The 23,030-nt window shown below is 26.8% G+C and overlaps 1 protein-coding gene across 1 annotated transcript in view; it reads right to left on the reverse strand.

The window, feature by feature from the left end:
• The window catches only part of LOC113375165 (neuronal acetylcholine receptor subunit alpha-7), a 204,013-nt gene that overhangs the window by 99,654 nt on the left and 81,329 nt on the right, over positions 1-23,030 (reverse strand). Inside the window, exons 6-7 of the mRNA XM_026615116.1 lie at positions 18,252-18,338; positions 6,403-6,489 (exon numbers count right to left, since the gene is read on the reverse strand). Coding sequence (XP_026470901.1) covers positions 6,403-6,489; positions 18,252-18,338 — 174 coding nt within the window. The remainder of the gene's footprint in view (positions 1-6,402; positions 6,490-18,251; positions 18,339-23,030) is intronic.

Consider the following 23,030-nt stretch of genomic DNA (forward strand, 5'->3'; position numbering starts at 1 on the left):
GGACCCCACTTATGGGGTAAAAAGATACAGGTGACAATTTTTTGAAAAACAGCAAAAAACATAATTATACAATGATAAAGTTGCTGGGATTTTTACTGAACATAGTCAGATAGTTGTTTGTTTGATATGTGTTATTTGTTGTAATATAATTGATTTGATTTTTGCAATATAATTGCTCAAGATCAATTTAGACTTTTGTACTCCGCTCTACCCCAGTTAATTTTTATTTAAAGGGGTTTATAAATTTAGATAGTTATACACACTGAATCATTTGAACTGTGAATTCAGTAAAATAACTAAAAATGTAATTTTTCATATATAGCTAATTAATTAGTTTTTCAGAGGTTTTTGCTTTTAATCAAAGCATCTTACTGATTAATTATTGTTTTAATTTACTCCTGTCGATTGACAAACTGCTAGTTGAACTGACAAATCATATATATTTTACCAATATATTTATTATTATTATTATTATTATTATTATTATTATTATTATTATTATTGTTGTTGTTAATGAGTATTAGTATAGTCCTATGTTAATTTCTGTATTGTATGACCTATCTAGGTCCTGTGAGATTTACGAGCTCTTAGAATTTCAATTGTACGAATTAAAATGACTGATGGGTTCACTAGAGAATAACGTTTCATTGTTAATAATATGAAAACGATTTTGTCATAAATGATTAATAGTTAACACGAATATGTCATCAATTTTAATAACGAAATTAAGATAAATACTGCACTCGCTCACAAAGAGCCAATTTGACTTTGAGCAATTACATTGTGAAAACTAAAGAATTTACATCACAACAAATAGCACATATCAAACAAACAATTATCTGATTATGTTCAGTAAGACTCTCTCCAAATTCATCATTTGCTGTTTTTCAAAAATTTGCCACCGGGTCTTTTTTACCATAGGCCGGGTAAAATGAAATAATCTGTTGTCTTATTTTTGATTCTAAAAGAACTTTACAAAATAATACCTATTCAACCAATGCGAAATATAAATTTCATGGGTATATTTTTTACAGAGATAACACGTAAGAAACATTCAGTGGATCATTAGAGCTGGAATAAATATTTAACTTATCCCTTGTAAAATTGATTTTTTTTAACTGTAGTTTTTTTAAAACTGTAAATCAACAATTTTATACACTATTTTTTATTGTTTACTTCTTTGTCATGGTAAAGGTTCAGTTGGTTCTTTTTACCACACCCACTTAGTAAGCTTTTATAGAGATTATATAAAACTGTTGAATCTAACTTAAAATTAACGATAAAGCTTATAACATAATCAAATGACGGATACCTAACAAAGTCTCACAAACTGAACAACAGTGCTCACAACCATAAACTAACAAAGAAAAAAATGCTTTTGTTATGGATTTTCAAACATGGACGTATATTTCCCGACAGCAAAGTCATAGGAATCAGGGCGATGGCTGGTTGTCTTTCTATTTCCCTCTTCTTTCAAATATTGATGTTGAAAAATTCTTAACTCAACGTGTTTTTAAAATATCGGTGGTGGACCTTTCAAATCGCAAATCTTTAAGCCCCGTTTTAACTTTTGCGTTCACACTTCGGAGATATTTGATCTATAAAATTCGGTTTTTAGTTTTTTTTAAAATGCATCAACCAAAAATATTTTTATAAATAAAATTCCTTTACATCCGAAGTAATATTACACATTTGTTGTGCAAAGAATATCGGCTTGATGGGCAATTTAAATAATTCATATTATCAATACAATTCTTCTCTAAATAAAATCGTTCAGTATAAACTTTCGTTCTATGAAGATTTGTTGATTTTGCTTTCAAACTCTACCTATTGCTCTGCAATTGTTTGCTTTCGTATATAAAGCAAACCAAACGGTAATGAAAACTCAGTTGCTCTTTAAGTAAATAACGGCGATCTTCATTAATATTTTATTGATGAAGGTGAAAAATCAACTCACTTTGTTACTTGAACGAATCGTAAATTAAATTATTTATTTGTCATAGCACAATACATTATTTTAGTTGATTTTTTTTTGGTTAATTGTTTCAAATGTATTTATTCGCAGACATGTAGATTTAACATATTTCATATATTTTATATGAGAAAGCTTATTCATGTTACAAGATTGGATGAAAAATGTGGGTGGAAAATTTTGTAGAAAATCAATTTTAACATTTTTACAATTATTATTTTGATTTTAAATATAAAGTTATTCTAGCATTTGTTGAGCTTCCTGAAATTTTTATCATTTTCTCATAAATATGACTTTAATTGGTTTCAAGTTTATGTTCATAAATATTATTCTATGGTTTATTTCAGTATTTTGTACTTTTTTATGAATATTTATATATATATATATATCTATGTAGCTTAGGGTGGTCCTTAAAATGGTTATTTTCGAATTTCCTTGCTCCCAGGGGCTCAAAAGGTTCCAAATTGATAAAAAACAATTCTCTGAAAGTTTTAGCTTTTAATATTAACGTTTAGATAGAGCGCAATTCCATCAAAGTTTGTATGGAAAGAGCATGGAAAAAATTTTGAAAATTTAAAAAAAATGTTTTAGGTATAACTTAGCGACAAATGAATGAGTTTTATTCATTTATTTATTTGCTAAATTACGTCTAAAAAACATTTTTAAATTTTTGAAAAATTTTCCATGCTATTTCCACACAAAACTTTGATTGAATTGCGCTCTATCTAAACGTTAATTTTAAGACCTAAAACTTTCAGAGAATTGTTTTTTATCAATTTGGAACCATTTGAGCCCCTGGGAGCAAGGAAATTCAAAAATGATCATTTTAAGGACCACCCTAATGTAGCTATATATATATATATATATATATATATATATATATATATATATATATATATATACGTGACTGCTTGTGTTATTACGTTAATTTTTATTGAGTGTTTGTTCTAATTTTTAATGTTAATCTTTCAAAGTCCTTTCAGAAGGGGACATCCCGCTAAACGTGGAATTAATGTCTAAAAAATTAAATATTTTCATAAATAGGTAATATATGAGGTAAATAATTATTACTTTTAATAAATCGAATACTTATAGAAAAATGATAATATTAAAACTCTAATATATACTTGAGAAAACAAAACAATATAAATTGTGATAATGTATTAGTGTATTTATTTTTATAAATTATTTGTTATGATTAATATTTTTCCGTTAATATTATAGTATCGATTTAGATTTTTTATTAATGTAAATATTTAAACATAATTTTTCGTCCATTTAAAGAAAAAATCTGGAAATAGTCAAATTTCATATATTTTATTCATTGCAATGGCTTTTATTGCAGTCCCATATAATTCTTCGCCATTCATTTGTAAAATAAAATTGCTTTTTTATAAGTCTTCACGAGTTAAATATTATAACTATGTTTATTTTAGCTTATATTTTTCGATAAACCTTTTAATTGAATGACCAATAACCATCATTCAATTACTCTGATGATTACAGATAACTTTTAGTAGAAAAAATGTGAAATAAAATAAATATTAATGACTTTATTGATGTTGGCTTGATCAATTTCAGATAAATGTGAAAATATATATCGTATATTTTAAATATATATATATATATATATATATATATATATATATATATATAGTTATAAATGCAATTTTGAATGACAATTTGATACTAGATCCAACTTTAAATTTCCTAATTTATTATTATATTTTGGCTGTATTTGTGACAAATCGTGGCAGAAATAAGTTTTCAATAGCAGATGATCTCGTTTTAAATTAAATAATACATTTGAATATTTACAAAATCATAATTGCTACGTCTGTGTTCCATCTCATGAATTTTTCATAAGATCATGCTGTTATCATTATGTGCAATACTTTTTCAATAAAATGTGCGGATATATATTGTGAATATGTAGCAATGCTTTTTAATCATAATAAAATATTTACAATTGTATCTACATTGCAGGAAATATTTCCGGGTTAATCATTTTTGTCATGTATTTACAATTCCAATCGTTTTTTATAGTATTGAGACGTGAATACATGCAAACTAATCATTTATTTATTTTATCAAGTAGAAGTCGTAGTAATTGAAGGTTTACTCACAAAGCGATAGAGTTGTTGAGGTTGCATTAAACATAACTAATTAAAATTAATTAGTGTAATTTCATAGATGAATGAAATGATTTTCTCTATCGAATTATGAGTTCGCCTTTAGTTTATAATATACACGGGCTTTTTGAGCAAATAATATCAGAGAAGTTTATGCATCAAAGGCATGTATAAAATTAACTCATGGATATGGTAATTAATTATAACCAAAAAAACCCTAAACTAATTATTATTATTACTTTGGTGTGAGTGATTAAACCGATATGAAAAATCGGAGTGTAATATATTATTTTATATGTTCAATTTATTTATCGAATAAATGGAAGCACTCAGTTGTTGCCGAAAAATATTGCTTTTGAATTGCAATAACTACCAATTTGAAAACACGATGGAAATATATTTCAATATACATATAACGAATTATTAGCACACTAAAAATTGATATGAATTATTAATTTTTAGTTTATAAACCGTTACTTTTTTATTTATAAGTAATTTACAAAACGATCTTTCTAAAGAACATTCGTACTAAGAAACATATATCATACAAAAAGTTACTTGAAAACTTTCATGGGTATTTTTCTATGAAATGCAGCTTTACTGTTTTTAAATCTTGTTTGTTGTTATTTGTTTTTTTAGGTCTATTTATTATAAAATATATTTGATCTTGATATAGCATTTCGCAAGCTTGATAGCTCAAGTTTATTATTTTTATAAAATTTTAAAAATATTGTAACCTAATACTTTAAAATTATTTTAGGATTCTTTTGAAAACATAACATATATATATATATATATATATATATATATAGGGTGGTCCTTAATATGGATATTTTCGAATTTCCTTGCTGCCAGGGGCTCAAATGTTCCAAACTGATAAAAAAAATCCTTTACAAGTTGTAGTTCTTAATATTGACTTTTAGATAGGCGCAATTCAATCAAAGTTTTGTATGGAAATAGCATGGAAAAATTTTCAAGAATTTTAAAAATGTTTTTTAGATATAACATAGCGACCAAATGAATGAGTTTTATTCAAAATTCGACGCTCTATAAAACAAATGATGAAAACCCTATTTTGCAGAGCGTCGAATTTTCAATAAAAGATGACACGAATTGTTACTTTTAATTAATTTGTTGCTAAGTTATATCTTTAAAATTTTCGAATTGTTTTTTATGCTATTTCCATACAAAACATTTATTGAATTGCGCTGTATCTAAAAGTTAATATTAAGAGCTAAAACTTTTAGAGAATTTTTTTATCAATTTGGAAGCATTTAAGCCCCTGGGAGCAATAACATCCGAAAATGTCAATATTAAGGACCACCTAAAGTATTGTTTATATATATTAATTTATTATATGATTTTTTTACTAAATTGATCAGTATCACGTGCAAGTCGTATTGATCGTCATTTGATATTTTTTATAATAACAATGAGCTTTAGGCTCCAATTCTTTAATAAAACAGACCGTAACATAGCGTTATTATGACAACGCCATGTTACACTTCTTTCTTAAAACCTAAGTTCACGCGTGTGTTATTATGACACATCATAAACATGCTGTTATAATAATATCATTTTTTGACGTTTGTGCGTTTTGTAGATTAGGTTTTATTTATAAAACGCCTGACTGCAGAGCAAATACATATCATTTTAGCAGTTTTTAGTACAAAGAACGAAGCGTAACATAGCGTTGCCATAACAATGCTATGTTACGGTCTGTTCTACAGGAGATTTGCCCCCTTAATTACTTTAATTAGTTTCAAATAAATCTATACCTGGAGAATGAGAATATAAATTGGAGAATGTAATATATATATATATAAATAAATGAATATAAATTGTAGCTGACATAATATTTTTGTGTTTATATCTTTACACGTGCCTGTTCGATCAGATTAAATTTGCGCTTATGATTATATATTTTTTTAATAGACAGTTTTATTAATAGACATTTTTTTTCAATTCAATGAATATGTTATTAAAAAAATAATTAACGGTGAAATTGAATAGTTGTGATGCGATTACGCAGATTTTATAATTTTTTAATTTGAATTTTAATTAAAAAATCAAGTTGTCTGAATGGAATTGACTTAATGCAATAGTGCATAAATTTCATCAATAGTATGAATGAACTCTTTTTTTTAATTATTAATTTACGGATCTAAATAAACGCTTTGATGCATAAACTTTTCTATATTTTTGCCAGTTTCAGAGTATAGTCAGTCGACAGAAACTGTCATAGAAATAATATGAAATTATGAATGATATACATAATGATAATTCGTGTTTTCTAACCTATGAGAGGTATGGCCTCGGACGTGACTGTTATTACGTGGCCGACCATTAGCGAGAAAACTGTTTGGGATAGCAGGATTGTGACACCTGAAATAAAATACCAGCAAAAAACTTATTTTCCAATGCATTAATCATTTTTCTCCCAAATTATTATTTCCACAAATCAATTGCTGAAAATATCAATATCTACCATATATTCATATTTATCATTTGTATGTTTTTATAGAAATAGTCAATGTACGCGTCCGGAATTTTTGATTTATTAATATGTTGACCTAATTTTTAGCTCGTTAGATTCATAGTGCACGATTTTCAGTTGTAACAAGCATGTTTTTGGTAGAGTTGCTTAATTTTAACATGTACCAACAAATAATTGACTTTTAATTACTACGTATTGGGTAGTAAATAAAAAAAATGCATTGATTTCAAAAATAACTTGATTATTTATATTTATACTCGTCTATAAATATGTCATGTATATATTTTTAATACAACTTGTACTGAATGTCAAGTTAGAATTACATGTTGATATAATATTCTTATTGGATATTTTATGGCAGAAACACAAGCTAAATATCATCATTTTACCATATATGATATTAAATATAAATTTGATAAAAAGATCAATAATATTTCCAAAAAATTAAATTTTATGTCAAATTGAACAACTTTGCCTAAATCTATTGCTTAAAGTTGTATCGATATTTATTAATTTCACATATTGTTTTCTCATTTTCATAATTTTATTGAAAGTTTATTAATTTGTTATTTATACTAAAGTGAATAAAAAAACAAACTTACAAATAACGAGTCAGAGAAGATTTAAAGTTCTTTCATAATATACACATATGATGAATATCATATAAATCAAAAGCTTTCATCAAAGAACGCAAAGCCAAACATATTTAATATCATGAACGACATTTAACTAATATTATATATATATATATATATATATATATATATATATATATATATGCATATGTAGATGAATATTATGTGCATAGTTATTCGATGCAGCGTTGAAAGAAAATTATTTTAATTGTTTTTTACAGGTCATTTTCTATGGAATTTACCTATTTAATTGCGTTCATGTAATTTATTAGTGTTATTTTACTTTGAAATGTTCGCATATTATGAACGGTTTGAATTATACTGAATACGGAATTAACTCTTAAAAAAATAAACAATTTAATTCTCTTTGTATAATACTACACTAATTATACGCGCAACAATTTTGTTGTGCATTTATAAGTTCTGGACATATCTACTATTGTTTATATATATATATATATATATATATATATATATATATATTATGTCTTGTTCTTAATTAAAATGGAACCACATAATTGATATTACCGCTAAAGAAACTTTCATCGCTACCGATCCCGCTTTAATACTTTCCATGGTTCTGAAAAAAGTTCTCCTAAAGCCGAGATAAAATCAATTCATTGAAAGAACGACCCAGTTAAACTATTGATGAACAAAATGTTTCATCGAAATGTAAGAAACTCTTTGATTCAATAAAGACGATCTCTTTACTTTTATAAAATCCTGTTTCCACTTTCTGCATTAGTAATTAGAAAAATCTTGATGGAGACGGGAAAAAATTAATGAAATGGATATATTTATGCAACTGCAAAATAACTTATAATAATTCAATCTAAGGCTACTTCATATTTTCAATTATTTGCTTTATTGGTAATGCGTTGAATTGCATTAATTCTTTACACAAATAAATAGTCAGTAAAATAAATTAGGTATCTAAGAATGCGTCATATGCCGATGGTTGCATGTTTATAACATTCTAATCATGTTTATAAAATTGATATTATAAGTATTAAAATATTTGTATATTTTGACAAATTACTGAACTATTCGAAACAGAATAAATAACTTGGTAAAATTGCTTAAAATACAATTATAAAATGAATCTCAAAAGTCCTCATGGTTCCGGTGCGAGCTAAAAAATTAGCACAAGGTTGAAGGTAAAAAAATTATTTTTTGCGATTATTGGGCTGATGGAGTTTTATTAAGAAAATACTGTGGTTATAACTGATTTTATTGCCTTAAAGATTTGATAATCCCAGACTAGACAATAAGAGGACAGGTCAACCTTAAGGCCAGATCGGATATTACAATAGTGTAAAATAATAATCATGAATATTAGTTTGGCAACATTACTCTATGCCAATACAGTTATATATTTTTGTAAATTTTCCAAGTTATTAAATAGGTTTAATTTTAAGAGCAATTTTGGTTTCATTCGTTAGCTACTGGCCTCCACAGGTGTTTTAGAGGTTTAGTTGGGGTTAAGGTGATTTTTCTAGTATTGGAAAAACGTTGGTAAAATATATACTACATAGCGGCATTGCCCCCAAAAAAGGAGCATATAATCTCTTCTCGTTAAAATAGAAAGCTATATATGTATTTAATAATTTCAGGAGACGTTGGTTGATTAGGAAAATATAAAATATGTTTGTCGATTTGATTAAGTTTAGCCTGGAATTTTTTTGAAATTTTTTATTGATAATCTTAAGGTGCACACCTAGTGTGACGACCTAAAAAAAGGCCGTTTTTGGAACAAAAATAAAATAACTAGTGAATCCATCTATTTAAAATTTTGAGGATATATTTATATATTTTTTGAGAATACACAGTAAAATTTTTGAAATAAAATATTAAATATTTCTAAAATAACACGCGTTTTCTAGCGCCGAGAAAAAACGTCCTTCACTGCTGGAGTGATTGCAGCCTTCTCCGTTGATAAAACCAAAAAAAAATCTTGTGAAACTAAAACTATGCGATGACCCTCGGGCAAACAAAAAAATTCAAAATTGATTAAATGGCGGCATGTTTTCCCAACATTTTGGTCGTTTTTGGACTGCCAAAATTCGATTTTTGATCAGTTCAAGAAACTGGAGGGTCATCTTATGGAGAACTATATAGAGGAGAGCAAAAAAAATTGATATAACTAGTGAATCCATCTATTTAAAATTTTGAGATATATTTATATATTTTTTGAGAATACACAGTAAAATTTTTGAAATAAAATATTAAATATTCTAAAATAACACGCGTTTTCTAGCGCCGAGAAAAAAACGTAATTCACTGTGGAAGTTGATTGCAGCCTTCTCCGTTGATAAAACCAAAAAAAAATCTTGTGAAACTAAAACTATGCGAGGGACCCTCGGGCAACAAAAAAAATTCAAAATTGTTAAATGGCGGCATGTTTTCCCAACATTTTGGTCGTTTTTGGACTGCCAAAATTCGATTTTTGATCAGTTCAAGAAACTGGAGGGTCATCTTATGGAGAACTATATAGAGGAGAGGCAAAAAAAAATTGATATTGACCGGATCTTTTGTCTCCGAGTAATCACTCCAGCAAATTCGAAAAATGCTGTTTCGAGAAAAACGCGTTTGAAGATAAAATTATCGTTACGCTATGTGTAATATATATATATATATATATATATATAATATATATTATATATATATATATTATATATATATATATATACTCTTCTAAATGGCTGTAACTCAAAAACTATTTAAGATATCGATTTAAAATTTTAATGTTGTTTCTAAAAGTATAACCTATCAAAATATGGAAAAAAATAAAATTTGACTTTTTGAAAATTTCACACTAGGTGTGCCCCTTAATTATTCAATCTGTACTAGAATAAGAGTGTATTTAGAAGATTATGAAAAAAGGTCTTTTAATTATTTCTATTTTGTATAAGTACTCGTTAAATATTGCTTCTACATTTCAAGAAATTAATACAAATCAGAATAAGTTTGTTTTAAGTAATAATTCAAATTATTATAGTTGTGGTATCATTATTGTCATTATAACTGTAAATAATCATTCTACATGACAAACAAGTCAAATTTAAAATAGTATCAGGTACGAACTGCATATGTGAATTAAACCAAATTACAGCGAAACTATATTTAAATATGAATCGAAAGTTCAGCTCACCTTATACCCATGTATATGAAATGAATTCTGTTTCTCAAAGTTTGCAATATTTAAAATGAAAATGTTTTATTTAGAAATTAAATTCATGCAAATTACATGCATCTGTCAGCAAACACGCGCCCGAACAAGTAAGCCAGATTAAATAATTTTGTTAATCTGATGGTGTTTTCGTATGTATTTATGCAAATCGTGGCCAAGTTTAGCTCGGCATTATTTATACTTTTTAAATGTTTAATTTTACCGCACAGAAAGTTATATTATAAGTGATGCAATAACTTGAATTATATCATAAAATTTCTTGACATTTCACAAGGAAATGTTAAGAAACCAGAATAAAATTTATGCAGTTGCATTCTCAACTGTAAAGCAACTATTGCAATAGAAATAGATTTTATGGTACATGAAGTCGGTAATTTATTTTGGTTTTCAATACGTCTCTAATTTTGTTGAAATGACTTTTTTACATCAACTTTAGATGTATAAATATGTCATTTGCTCGCTTGATGTTCTTTGAAAAACAAAATCAACATCGAAAATATAAGTCGACATATTTTGCATGCTATCGTAATATTTTCGATTTAAAGAAATATATATATATATATATATATATATATATATACATGCATTTTATTGGGTCCCTGTTCAAATAGTCATATTGAATAAAAGATTAAAGCAAGTAACAAATTGATATCAAATTATATTGAATTTGATACTCTTTTACTAGAGTTCTCCAAACTTAACATTCCATAGATTCAATAATTTATTATTTCGACAGCATCATATTTGATGATCAGTATCATTGACATCATTTATCTATATGATGGCACATCTATCTTTCCATTTATTTCTCCAATTGTTCACAAACATAAACACTTTGTATTTTTCTGGCTTAGGATTAAATGTTTGAATTAATATCTATTAAAAACGTAAATTTTTACAAATTCTTTATATTTTTCTCTCTTCTCACCAGACACTAAGACTTGTTTCTGTTTGAGAAATTGTTCACGAAATCAATCAGTATCAAGTTGCCAGAATGCAGAACAAATACAAAAGTCGATTCTGTAGTTACATTTTCTTGAATGAATCTCTTTGATATGAATCTATCAAAATCTTTGATATTAATATCTTATTTCTATTCTATAGACTTTTTACACTATGTCATTTATATCTTGATTGCTTTTACAAGGGTTTTGCAGTAACGTTGGGTATCCAGGGAAGATTTAAGTGAATTCGTTACATTATGATGGAAATTTTATAGATAAGAAATATATCTTATGCCATAAATATTTGTGTGTTTTAAATATTACTTGCTGAATCTTTTTTGAAACTTTTATTTTCTTGAGGCACATAATTTTTTTTTCTTTATCTTATGAAAATTTCCATGGGTAGGTTCTTGGCTTTGTGATTAGTGGACTGTAAAACACTGATTTTTTTTTATAAACCTGTATATTTTGTTGCAGTTCTTCTCACAATCAAGGATGATAATCATATAAATTCAGCAGTTTTACAAAATATACCGCGTGCAAATAATCCATAACTATCTAGTTGGGTAATTTAATCATAATATTTTTTATTAAAACTGATATTTTTATTGAAACAATGATTGTATTTGTTTATAATATATGAATTGACAAAGTATTTGTTTCAACTTCAACCGATTTTTATGCTTTATCAGTTTGAATTTGCTAAAAAAAATCTTAAAATTTATTTCATTCTATTGATTTCCGATTCACTTTTCGGTTATTGCGTTATGTGTGAAAATTGAAGTTTGTGCTGCAAAACTATTTCTTGTTACTAGTACTATTCAATATTTCAGAATTATTTTATATTTCTATTGCATTCAACCGGTATTCTCTAGTAACTATTTTCTTGAATCATGACGGTAATTTTACGTTTTCCCGATATTTTGTAAAGTGATTTTGCGAGTCTGTAGTCATGACTCTTCTGTAATATTGTTCCTATTGACAACTAGTGAATGTTATATATATATATATATATATATATATATATATTTCTTAAAATAGAAAATGTTTTCAAAAATTATTTATTCCTGACGTTCTAGAACTTTGGTATACCTTTTCTGGTTCATTGTTAAGAAGTGAATATAAGTAAGAAAATATTTATTACAAAATTATATTAAGCTAAGAGTAAAAGAAATTGATTATTAATAAAAAAAATAAACTACTTATTAATGAAAATAAATATAAATTGTTTTTGGATTATGTTCTTATTTGTTGTATTGTCTTCTAATTAGCCTAATTTGCGTTTACCTTAAAAGTTCTAATATTGTTATTTTCGCAGATTCCATTGGCGTTACGTTCTTCACTTATTTATTTAATTATGTTGACAAATGTATAAATTATTTCATTTTATTTGCATTATCAATTATTTGTCATATCTCACTCTGGGTGACATTAAAATATGACATACTAAAGTGCTTTAACGTTGTAAAAGAAAGAACTACACTGATTGATTGATGAATATACTCGTATTTCTCTATATATGAATATATGATGTAAAATCTGTTTTTTTTTTATTTCTTGCTTATCATTTTATATTTCCAATATCCCATATGTCTAATTCAAAAATTTCCTGTTTTTTCTACATTCTTTTACATAATTTTTTTTAACACAACTCTTTTATTTCTTTAACCTTATCTTCAATAGTATCACGTGAAAGCCGTAGTGCAATGTTCGTCCAAAAATCTATTTATCTTAAAATCCTACCTAGTATAACTATATTTTTTACATTCTATGCAGTACTGTTTTTTTGTCATTTCATATCTTTTCTTGTCCATAAAAAGCAATGCTTTATATGTAACATTTTATTTATATGTATAATACAAACACACATATCATAATTTCTATGCATCATTATAATGGTTTTGCATCAGTCATTAAAAACTATTTGGCAGTTATTCCATATACCGATAATAATTATATTTCATTACAACTTTGTCGTATTTTTATAATAGCATCAATTCAAGCATCAATTTTATATAAAATCAAATCGATTTTAAGCTTTATTGTATATAAAATTAACATACAGTAAATTTTGTTTTGTACAGTTTTTGGAATTGTCTACAAGAATTCGTACAAAAATTCCTCATGTACAATATTGATATCCAAATCTTTATCAATGAGCCAATTTGTTACATATTTAGGAGCATTTACTATTTCTCTCGAAAGTTTATATTGGAATCTTTGGATATTTTATAGCTTAGATGTTCCCCATAGTTGAAAGCCGTACGTCCATATTGGTTTTAGGATTACATTGTACAATTACAACTTGTTCCATGAGCTTAATTTCGATTTTCTGTTTAATAGCCAATATAGTTTTCTTCAAGATTCTTCAAGTTGGTGTCTTTTTTTTTGGATATGGCATTTCCAGGTGAGTTTTGAGTCTTAGTGCAACCCAAATATTTAACAACAATTGATTGTTGTAAAGTTGACATTAAATATGTTAACTGGAGAACAGTTATTTTTTGTGAGTAAATAAAGCCTATTTGATTTAGTGTTGTCGAATTTCCATATTTGATTGTTCCATAGTAAGAAAATTTTTGGTTTATGACACATTCACAGTTCGATATACTTCTGTGCAAGTTCATTCATTTATGTAACCCAACCATTTTATTTACTATTTTTAGTACTACGGTTGTTGTTGAGAAATGCAAATCGGAACATCAAAACAAATTGATGCGAATATTCTTCGATAACATAAAATAAGCCAAAAGGAGTGTACGGTATCTTGGTCGTTATACTCGCATGTTCATAGTTCGGTATCGATTGTATGAAAAAGATTTCTGTGGGTGTATTTGTAAAGTTTGTACATATAAAGCCGTGCAGCGCATCATTAGCGATATTATTATTCCATGTAAGTTCTCAAGCGAAGAGTTTTTGAACAACGATTATGAGTCCTTAGAAGAACTTTGCTCCTAGATTCCCAGACGCGTCTTCTTGCAAACTTCAATTTTAGGAAATCTTGTTGAGATCAGATGTTCGCTTTGTAACTAATTGATGTTATTTTTATAAGTTTTTATTACATATTCTGTTAAAACTTATTCAATTTCAACTGATTTCGTTCAGTGTAGTCCAGTGACCTAATTCTTCACAACTTGCAGTGTATCTAGTCTCGCAATAGATTGTTACTTATTGTTAGACCTTTTTAATGTTATGTAGAATATATAACTCATAAATGTATCTTTTCGAAGAATGTCAATAGCCCGGTATTTTAGTATCTTTCATAAGAATTTTGGAAATGTGAATATAAGGACATTACCCGCACCGGTCATATATAGGAGAACTAGGGGCTATCTGCAATAGGGTTAACTAGTAACGGGCGTTTTTCAATAGGAATTAAGACGATATTAAAATATTTGCATAATATATTCATAGCTACTGTTTCGCAGGCCGACTCCATTAACAGAACTGTGTAGGTACGTCATGTTTTACAGGCAACATAAAACTGATCTATCAGAAATTTTCAGTTTGAATAATTATTATTGACTAATTATGAATTTTTTATTTATCTAGTTTTAAATTTATCAAAATTTGATAATGTGTAACAATTTTTGTGATTTCTAAATTGCACCAATAGTTATCTCGAATAATGTAAAAAAATCATGTCTGAGGTTAGTTAAAACAAAACCTTGGGGCTAGTTGTAAAATACAAAAATTATGTATAGATTCAAACAGAGAAGATTGAATTGATATATAAATTAAAATATGTGGGCACTTGTAAATTGTGTTATAAAAGACAGTATATCCTTTATTTGTGTCACGTTAATAATTGTAGTTTACGTTGATTTATGATAAAAAAAAATCATGTTACAGAAAACATTATGTATTTTTTTGTATTAATTTGAGTTTGCTTTGATGTATGAAAATAATTACTTAGAAACAAGTCAATTTTCTTAAAAATAAGTGAAGAATGAATTATCAAAATCATTATTGTTGTTTTTTGTCGTTATTACTTGGTCCGGTAGATATAACTAGCCCCAAACACGAAGTAAGTTGCAACACCGCACTAAAAATTGATGAACGGTAAAATAATGAAAAAAGATTTGTGGTTATATTTTTAATTGATTCGATAGATGATTAGTTACATCAACTCTCTATTTTTATTCCGTAAAAATATAATCCAGTGAATTTCAAGATATATTAATTTAAAACAATCTGTTACAACAGACCCCTAGCTCCCTACCTCTATGCCTCTTACAGGCGGGTCAAGCATTTTATATTTTAGCAACGTTTTAATACTTTTAAAATCATATCATTTCAGCTTTGATGTTTAAGCAGTTTAGCTGGCGCAAATTATAATTTAAATATTGTATCAGGTTGAAGCTTAGCGTATACGTGCTACAACACAAATGCAATTACATAAACCTTAAATAAAACTCAAAGCTCTAAACTTAAAAACTTATTTAATATGATAATTAAATAGAGATAATAGCATTGTCCACACAAATATTTATATTCGAACATAATCGTGTTTTGGTAAAGTAAATATTCAAAAAATTAATTCGACTTTACGTGATCAGTTATGCGACAGAGACATTTTAATATTCTACAGATGAGAAGATATCCATAAATTATATGACGTGGAAAGAAAAATGTATTGGCAAAGTGAGAAGACAGTGCGTTAGAAGTTCTACGAGAAACCTAACATTTTGTGACATCGCACTTTAGAATGGAATATATCAAAGACTTAATATACAATATCTACAAAAATTTTGAAATATATTTCAAACCCATTTATCTGCATGTAAGTTTAATTTATTGTATTTTTCAGAATAGTAAAATTATTTATCGTATTTTTCACAATAAAATTATTTTAATTTTTGAAACTATAAGCCACCATTCGACGTGTTTGGCTGTGCCATTGGTTAAAATTCAGGTTGTGCTGTTGGCAACAATGTTATTGAAATTAAATAAATTTAATTTTATATCTATCATAATTTTTACTAAAAGCAAATAACGTGACGCATTCTGTTACAAATGTAATAGTTTATTGTTCACTTAAAAACAAGTTTGTTTTCATTTTATTAACTTACACGTATCGAAACGCAGAGAAACGCTTTAAATTCAATTTTTTTAAATATATATATATATATATATATATATATATATATATAAAGTAAATAATGCACATGTTATAAGAGAATATATCATGATTCTCTTGGATGGATGTCAGAATCTACTCAGATTACGGAAAACAATCCACGTAAAATGATGACATTTTTGCAATTGCGTTTTAGTAGTAGTAGGACGACTGGGTACCATAGTGCCACTATTTTATTACTCAACAATAATTTTATTAATTTGCAAGGTAACTTGGAGAAAGGTAAATTAATTGTTCATTTGAACATTTGTCTATGTGAACTTAATGAAATACTGTTCTTAAATACAATGGATTAGTAATAAAATCAAATCATTCAAGAAAATGGCGAGTGTCACAACCGTTTACATTCCCAGGACGGCTGTGACAAACATAGAAATTGATTGAATAATGATAGCTTTGGTAGAAAAATACCAAAATGGTTAATAATATGACCATATTTTTCTAACAATAAGTCAAAACCGGGACGGTAATTTTCAGTTATGCTAATCCGGGACGGAGGGTATATAATAAGTTTTTTTTATATAAATCTTTTTTTTATAATAATTGCGGACTTTTAGTAAGAATTTTATTATTCGATTATATATCATACTTTTTCATCGATAATATTATATCTTATATGGATCTATATGTTTTTTGCGCTTTGTATAATATTCTATTCAATTCTATTCAATTCTATTCATAAATATTATTTTTAGTTGAAAAAAATAGCACTTAGTTTTCATAATTTTTGTTAACTCATTTGCTAATTTTTGAAAAACCGAGACAATCCATAACAAAAGATTTAAATTCGGTACAAATCATACTTTAAACATAACCCGGGACGCAAGGTAGAAATCCGTGTCAGTTTCTGCCAATCCGGCACCGTATGGTCACCTTATTAATAACAACTTTTATTGTCAGAAGTATGATAAAGAACAAACAAACTGATCTATCGGTAAACAAGTAACAGTTAATATGAAAAGAAATCTAAAAAACAAAAATTAACTTTTGACTCTTCAAAAGCAATGCGGCCTCAGATGGTGTCAATGTAGGGTGCTAGGTCAATACAATAACAAAAACTTGTTCAAATAAACATATATTATTTTTTTTCATTTGAACCTTATGTCAAAATGTGACTACCGTACCCTAGCACAATCGTATCCAGTCTCCCCTACTTACTGCTAAAGTATGTAAAAGTTTTTTTTCCGAACAGTATCATAATATGCTTAATTATTAACTTTTGTAGGATATAATATAAAGCACGTTTTAAAACGTATTTGCGACTAAGAAGAATTTTCTCGTGGAGCAGTATCATGAACATATGTTAATTTGAAATTGTTCCCAATTTTTTTCAAAAATATATTTAAAATTTAGATTCTAAGTGATGAAAAAATGATCAGTAAAAATATAATAAACAATGAATAATGAAGCGTGTGTTTTAAATTGCGTTCGGGACTAAAAATCCTTTCCCTATTTCCAATTTGAAACTTTCTATTAAAATTAAAACGTCAATATTCGAATACAGCATACAATAATAACGAAATGAAAATAATGCAAAACACATCGATATTGTTTCACTATTATGTTTAGAGAGTGTGTGTAATGCTGATAACACATGTAACACAAAACGGAGGCAAAGGCCATATATGACAACATGCATGCATTGCGATGATGACAAATGTACGAATCAGATGCGATGACATTCAGTCAGCGTCCGATTGACACTGACACACCGGATGACATAAATACAAAGCGTCGGGGCTACCTAACAGAGGAATGGCGTCTGACACTTGAGGTAGAGTCTCGGCTACCAAATTCAAGAACACTGTGAGAGATAGGAGGATTGTGACCCCTGAAATATTACAACTGTTAGAATATATGATTGATCACCGACATGAATATCGGTGTGTCATTTAAACCATAAAACACAAAACCATGTTTAAACGCCTCTACCAAATACTGTAAACTTTTTGAATTATTATATTTACATATGGCTAATCTAGTATAATTTTCGTAACGCTTCTTGTCCGTTTTTATTGCAACATTAACCCTTTCGCTACGAGCGTCGCCTATACGCGACATCCTCATGCCGACCCGTGTTACGGGTGCCGCCTATGGACGACATCCAATGTTCCGACCATCATTCATATTAATGATTCTAGGTTAAACTGTTAAAAATTCTCATTCCTTATTGCAATTTTTAGATTATTGGAATTGAAATTTATAATTTGAATAACATATTTATCAATATTAATTGAAAAAAAAAAAAACTGAAATACGTTGAGCTTGTATGTTTAGTAGCGCTACTGGGCGGCTCGCTGGCTCGTACACCAGTGTCTTTCCTGCGGAAAACACTTTCGTAGCGAAAGGGTTAATATTGATATTAACACAAAACCTACAAGATTTTGTCAAAGTAATCATTTTCTTACATTTTGCACGTTTTAAACATTAGCACATGTTCGAAAATTATTATTAAAATATTCTTGTAGTTTATAGTAGGCAGATTAAGATTTCTCTTTTTTTTCGAAAGTTTTACAGTAATTCAATGTAACTCTCAGAGAAAATGTTTTATATTGAAAATATGATAATAAAGTCTGAACTAATTGATTCAAGGCTATTTTATTTCTTGTATCCTTTTAATCATAATATCTTATTATTATTAACAATATCTATTAATAAAAATATCTATTAATATCTATTAATAATTAATCATAATATCTTATTATTAACAATAAACCTACCAGAACTCGTCAAAATAATTAATTTCATCTTTATGTATAATTTTCAAACGATATGAAACACAATGTTTAAACATTTTTAATAAAATAGTTTTCTACGCGTTTTATATAGCATTGCTTTTTTAGATTTTTTACGTCTTTTTTACTAGTTGTAAGAAAAAATGTGAGTTTTTTTTATCTATGACCATTAGTCTGATCAAAATGAAACAAGTGTGACAACTAATTATTTTCACACTTCTTAAGCATTATCAAAAATATGTATGATTGAACATTATTATGAAAATAACTTTCTACATATTTTACGTTATATAAATAAAAGACAATGTGAAATTGTTAATTCGACGTTTGTATTCGCAATAAGTGAAAGAATAATTTGAACTAAATAATATGAATTTAATTTATGCTTTTGAGGCATAATCCAATCCAATTAGCCTCAAATATCGGCGATTAATATAAATAATTAAATAAAACTATTTTTTTTGCTCTATTTACAAGATCTGATCTGATTTTTATGAAAGTTTGATTATTTTCAATAAGCATCAAGCTTGTAATTAATTTTTTTCAAGATTAGTAAATGTATATTAAATAGATAAATAGATTAATTTGAATATTACTAAAATTATATTTATGTTCACTGTATATAAAGTAATAAATAGGTTTATATCTTTAATATAAAAGTTATAATCTAACTTGTTGATTTCTTATGTGGGATAATTCTATTAATTTTTACTCACGGAATTAACTCTTATGTTTTTTGCAAATTTTGGACTAAATTAAAATATATTTTAGTTATCATTTTTCCTGACCGACTATAATATAAATGACTATACGATTTGACTTTGTCAGTAGGTTTAGTGTTAAAAAGTGACGCTTAAGTAAATGATTTTGATCTCAAACTGAAATTTTATCGACCACACAATTTAAAGTGTTGATTATTGATTTAAATACTATAAAAATGTTTAGATTGATTATTTTTTGTACAGCATATAGTTTTTTAAAAAGTGACAGAAAGTACTAAATTCTTGCAAAAATAGCTACAAATGCATGAATCTATTAGAAAAAGAAAAGAGCATGATTATTTTATATAAAAGCAAATAGTTTCACATTTTTTCGCAATATAAGTGGCAATATAAAAATGCTATTAACATGAAAATGTGATATAAATATTTATTCATTTCATATGGTAAAAAAGAATTTGCATATTGTAGTCTTTATTGTGTATAATCTAATAAAGTAATCTATATTTTGGACGTATTCAATTTAAAATATAAATTAAAATAATGCTTTTACGTCGAAATAAATATTGCCGATTTTACTTTTTTGTGCTAATATTGACGGCGTTCTGCGTTTTCCTAAATAAATATATTCTGCTAAAAACACAGAAATATACCCCTTATTTGTTTAATATAAAAATTGATTGGACGTTGAGTTTAATTGAATATTAAACTGGATTTTACTATATATATGCATAAATTTAAATACATACAACTTTTGATTTTCTTTTTAATCATGCTATCACATATGTGTTTATTTACTATATGCAAACAAATGAGAAGCGACGAATAAATATTATTTTTCTAACAAACGCTAATTGCTTTTTTAATTAGTGTGTTAATTCGACAATAATCTGCGTATAATTGCATTTCTATCCGACCAGTGGAATGATGAACATGATTTTATTGCTATGCGGACATTAATTCTGATGGTAAATGGATGAAATAACAGATTATTAAATAATGCGATTGGTGATTATTTATTCAGCTTCTAGTATTTTTAAAGGAATAAAAAGTGCTTGATGTTTCATTGCTTAAAAAGGTTCTTTACGAGATTAATAAAAGAGACATGTGAAACCCCTAATCGCAGTTCACGGCGGTATATGTTGTAATAAAATGTTATATTTCGGTTGTAATTTAAAACCTTCTGCTTCTAACGCTTTGCTTAAACATTTCGTTTTAACGTACAGTGTTATGAGCAGAAGGCATATTGAATAACTACATTTCAAGGCAAGAGAATATTTCAATTATTTTTTATTCACCACAAATAAAGGCCACGTGACCTGATTTTAAATGAAACACTCATAAATCACAATATACGTGAATGAAAATATTAAATGTTATCTTCCAATGATATTCGAATTTCTAGCACAGAGTACAGAGTAGTCTATATTTTTTTGTTCAAATAATACTTAGTTCAAATAATACTTAATATTGTTAATATACAATATTTCAAAGAGCTGATTACAGGCATCAAAAAACTGAAAAAGTATTCGATGTATAGTAGTAGTCAATGAAATAAATAAATTGCTTTGAATTGCGCGAATTAATAGGTATTAGGGAATGCAATACCGATATAAGTTTTCGATACCGGTATTTTGGTATTTCCGTATTTTCGATTTGTACCGGTATATAAAATGCCGGTATTAATATTATTCCAAAAAATGTAAACAATATTGGGGGCTACTTCTACAATTTTTCAACAAATAGTTTGAGTATAGTTAATTAGTCACAACTGCATTAGACAACTACTGGGTTGCCATTTACGCAAAAATTAATATAATAAAGCCAAACCTATTACTGAATGTCCTAGTATGATAGATAGTATTTAAGAGTAAAAAAAACTTCTACAAATATAAAAAGTAACCCAATATAAATAAAAACAAGAGAAAAACCTAGACGTAAAACAGAAAACTTGTACAAATATATATAGAAATGAACAACAAATTTTTAAATATAAATTTACAAAATTACAAAATTAATTCCAACTTAATATTATGATATTACATCAATAGAAACATGTTATAAAAATATGTTTTTTTTTTAATATTTGCTGATTATTATAATTAATAGGTATAAAATTATAACAAAATTGAAGATTACCTAATAGGTAAGTGTTTATTTTAATTTTGAGTTTGAGTATTTATAGTATAGAATATTTTGGCGCCGATGTCACATTGAAAAACCGTTACCGTTTTAAAAAAAAGGAAATTAACATATTGTATTTCTTAAAATACTATATGAATCCCTTTGAAAGGAAATAAATATTTAGTTTAACGGCGAGTCAAGATAATATTTTGACACTTGTTTATACAATAGAACGGCCTAAAGAGACAGTGTTTTTAAGCGATTATATTTTTTTAAATTTCGACTGTCTCGAGCAAGTTAAACTCAACTATGACATGTATCAAATAGGGCTAAGGTTCCAATAACCAAAATTCTGGTATTTTTAAGGAAAATAATACCGCCGAAAAATTAGATGATATATCGGTTTTTTGGTATACCGGTATACCAAAATACTGATATTGCATTCCGTAATAACTATAGGTACTACACGACATAAACTTTTTGAAAGAAATTCAAAGTCAATAATTAGTATCGTACATTATTAATTCTACTGTACACAAAATTTGTAGAGATAAGAATACGCACTACTTGTTAACATATTTCATTCCTGATGTCTGAAAATGTTTTAATCTCACTTACAGCTTTTATAAATATCTGGTAAGTTCAGTTAATAGTTTGGTACACGTTATTAAAGCAAATATAAAATCGAGGTTTGCATGTGAATCTTTACTTTATTTTAAATATAGATAAATAGATCTACCTTTTTGAAGAAACATATACGCTATAAATATGTCCCTATTGTTCTTTTCTTATTTGAATAACAATTGTAATATGGAATTATGGGACATTAACAGGAATACGGCTTAAGTTTTTTCCATTTTTAAAGTTATTTTATAAAGATTTCTAGATAACTTTATAAAGTGAGGCATCATCTTATGAATATGACAATAGACAGATTAAATTTGA

This window comes from Ctenocephalides felis, unplaced genomic scaffold (genome assembly GCF_003426905.1).
Source record: "Ctenocephalides felis isolate EL2017-DRISC unplaced genomic scaffold, ASM342690v1 CF-g0.4_SCAFFOLD_01886, whole genome shotgun sequence".
Classification (NCBI taxonomy): domain Eukaryota; kingdom Metazoa; phylum Arthropoda; class Insecta; order Siphonaptera; family Pulicidae; genus Ctenocephalides; species Ctenocephalides felis.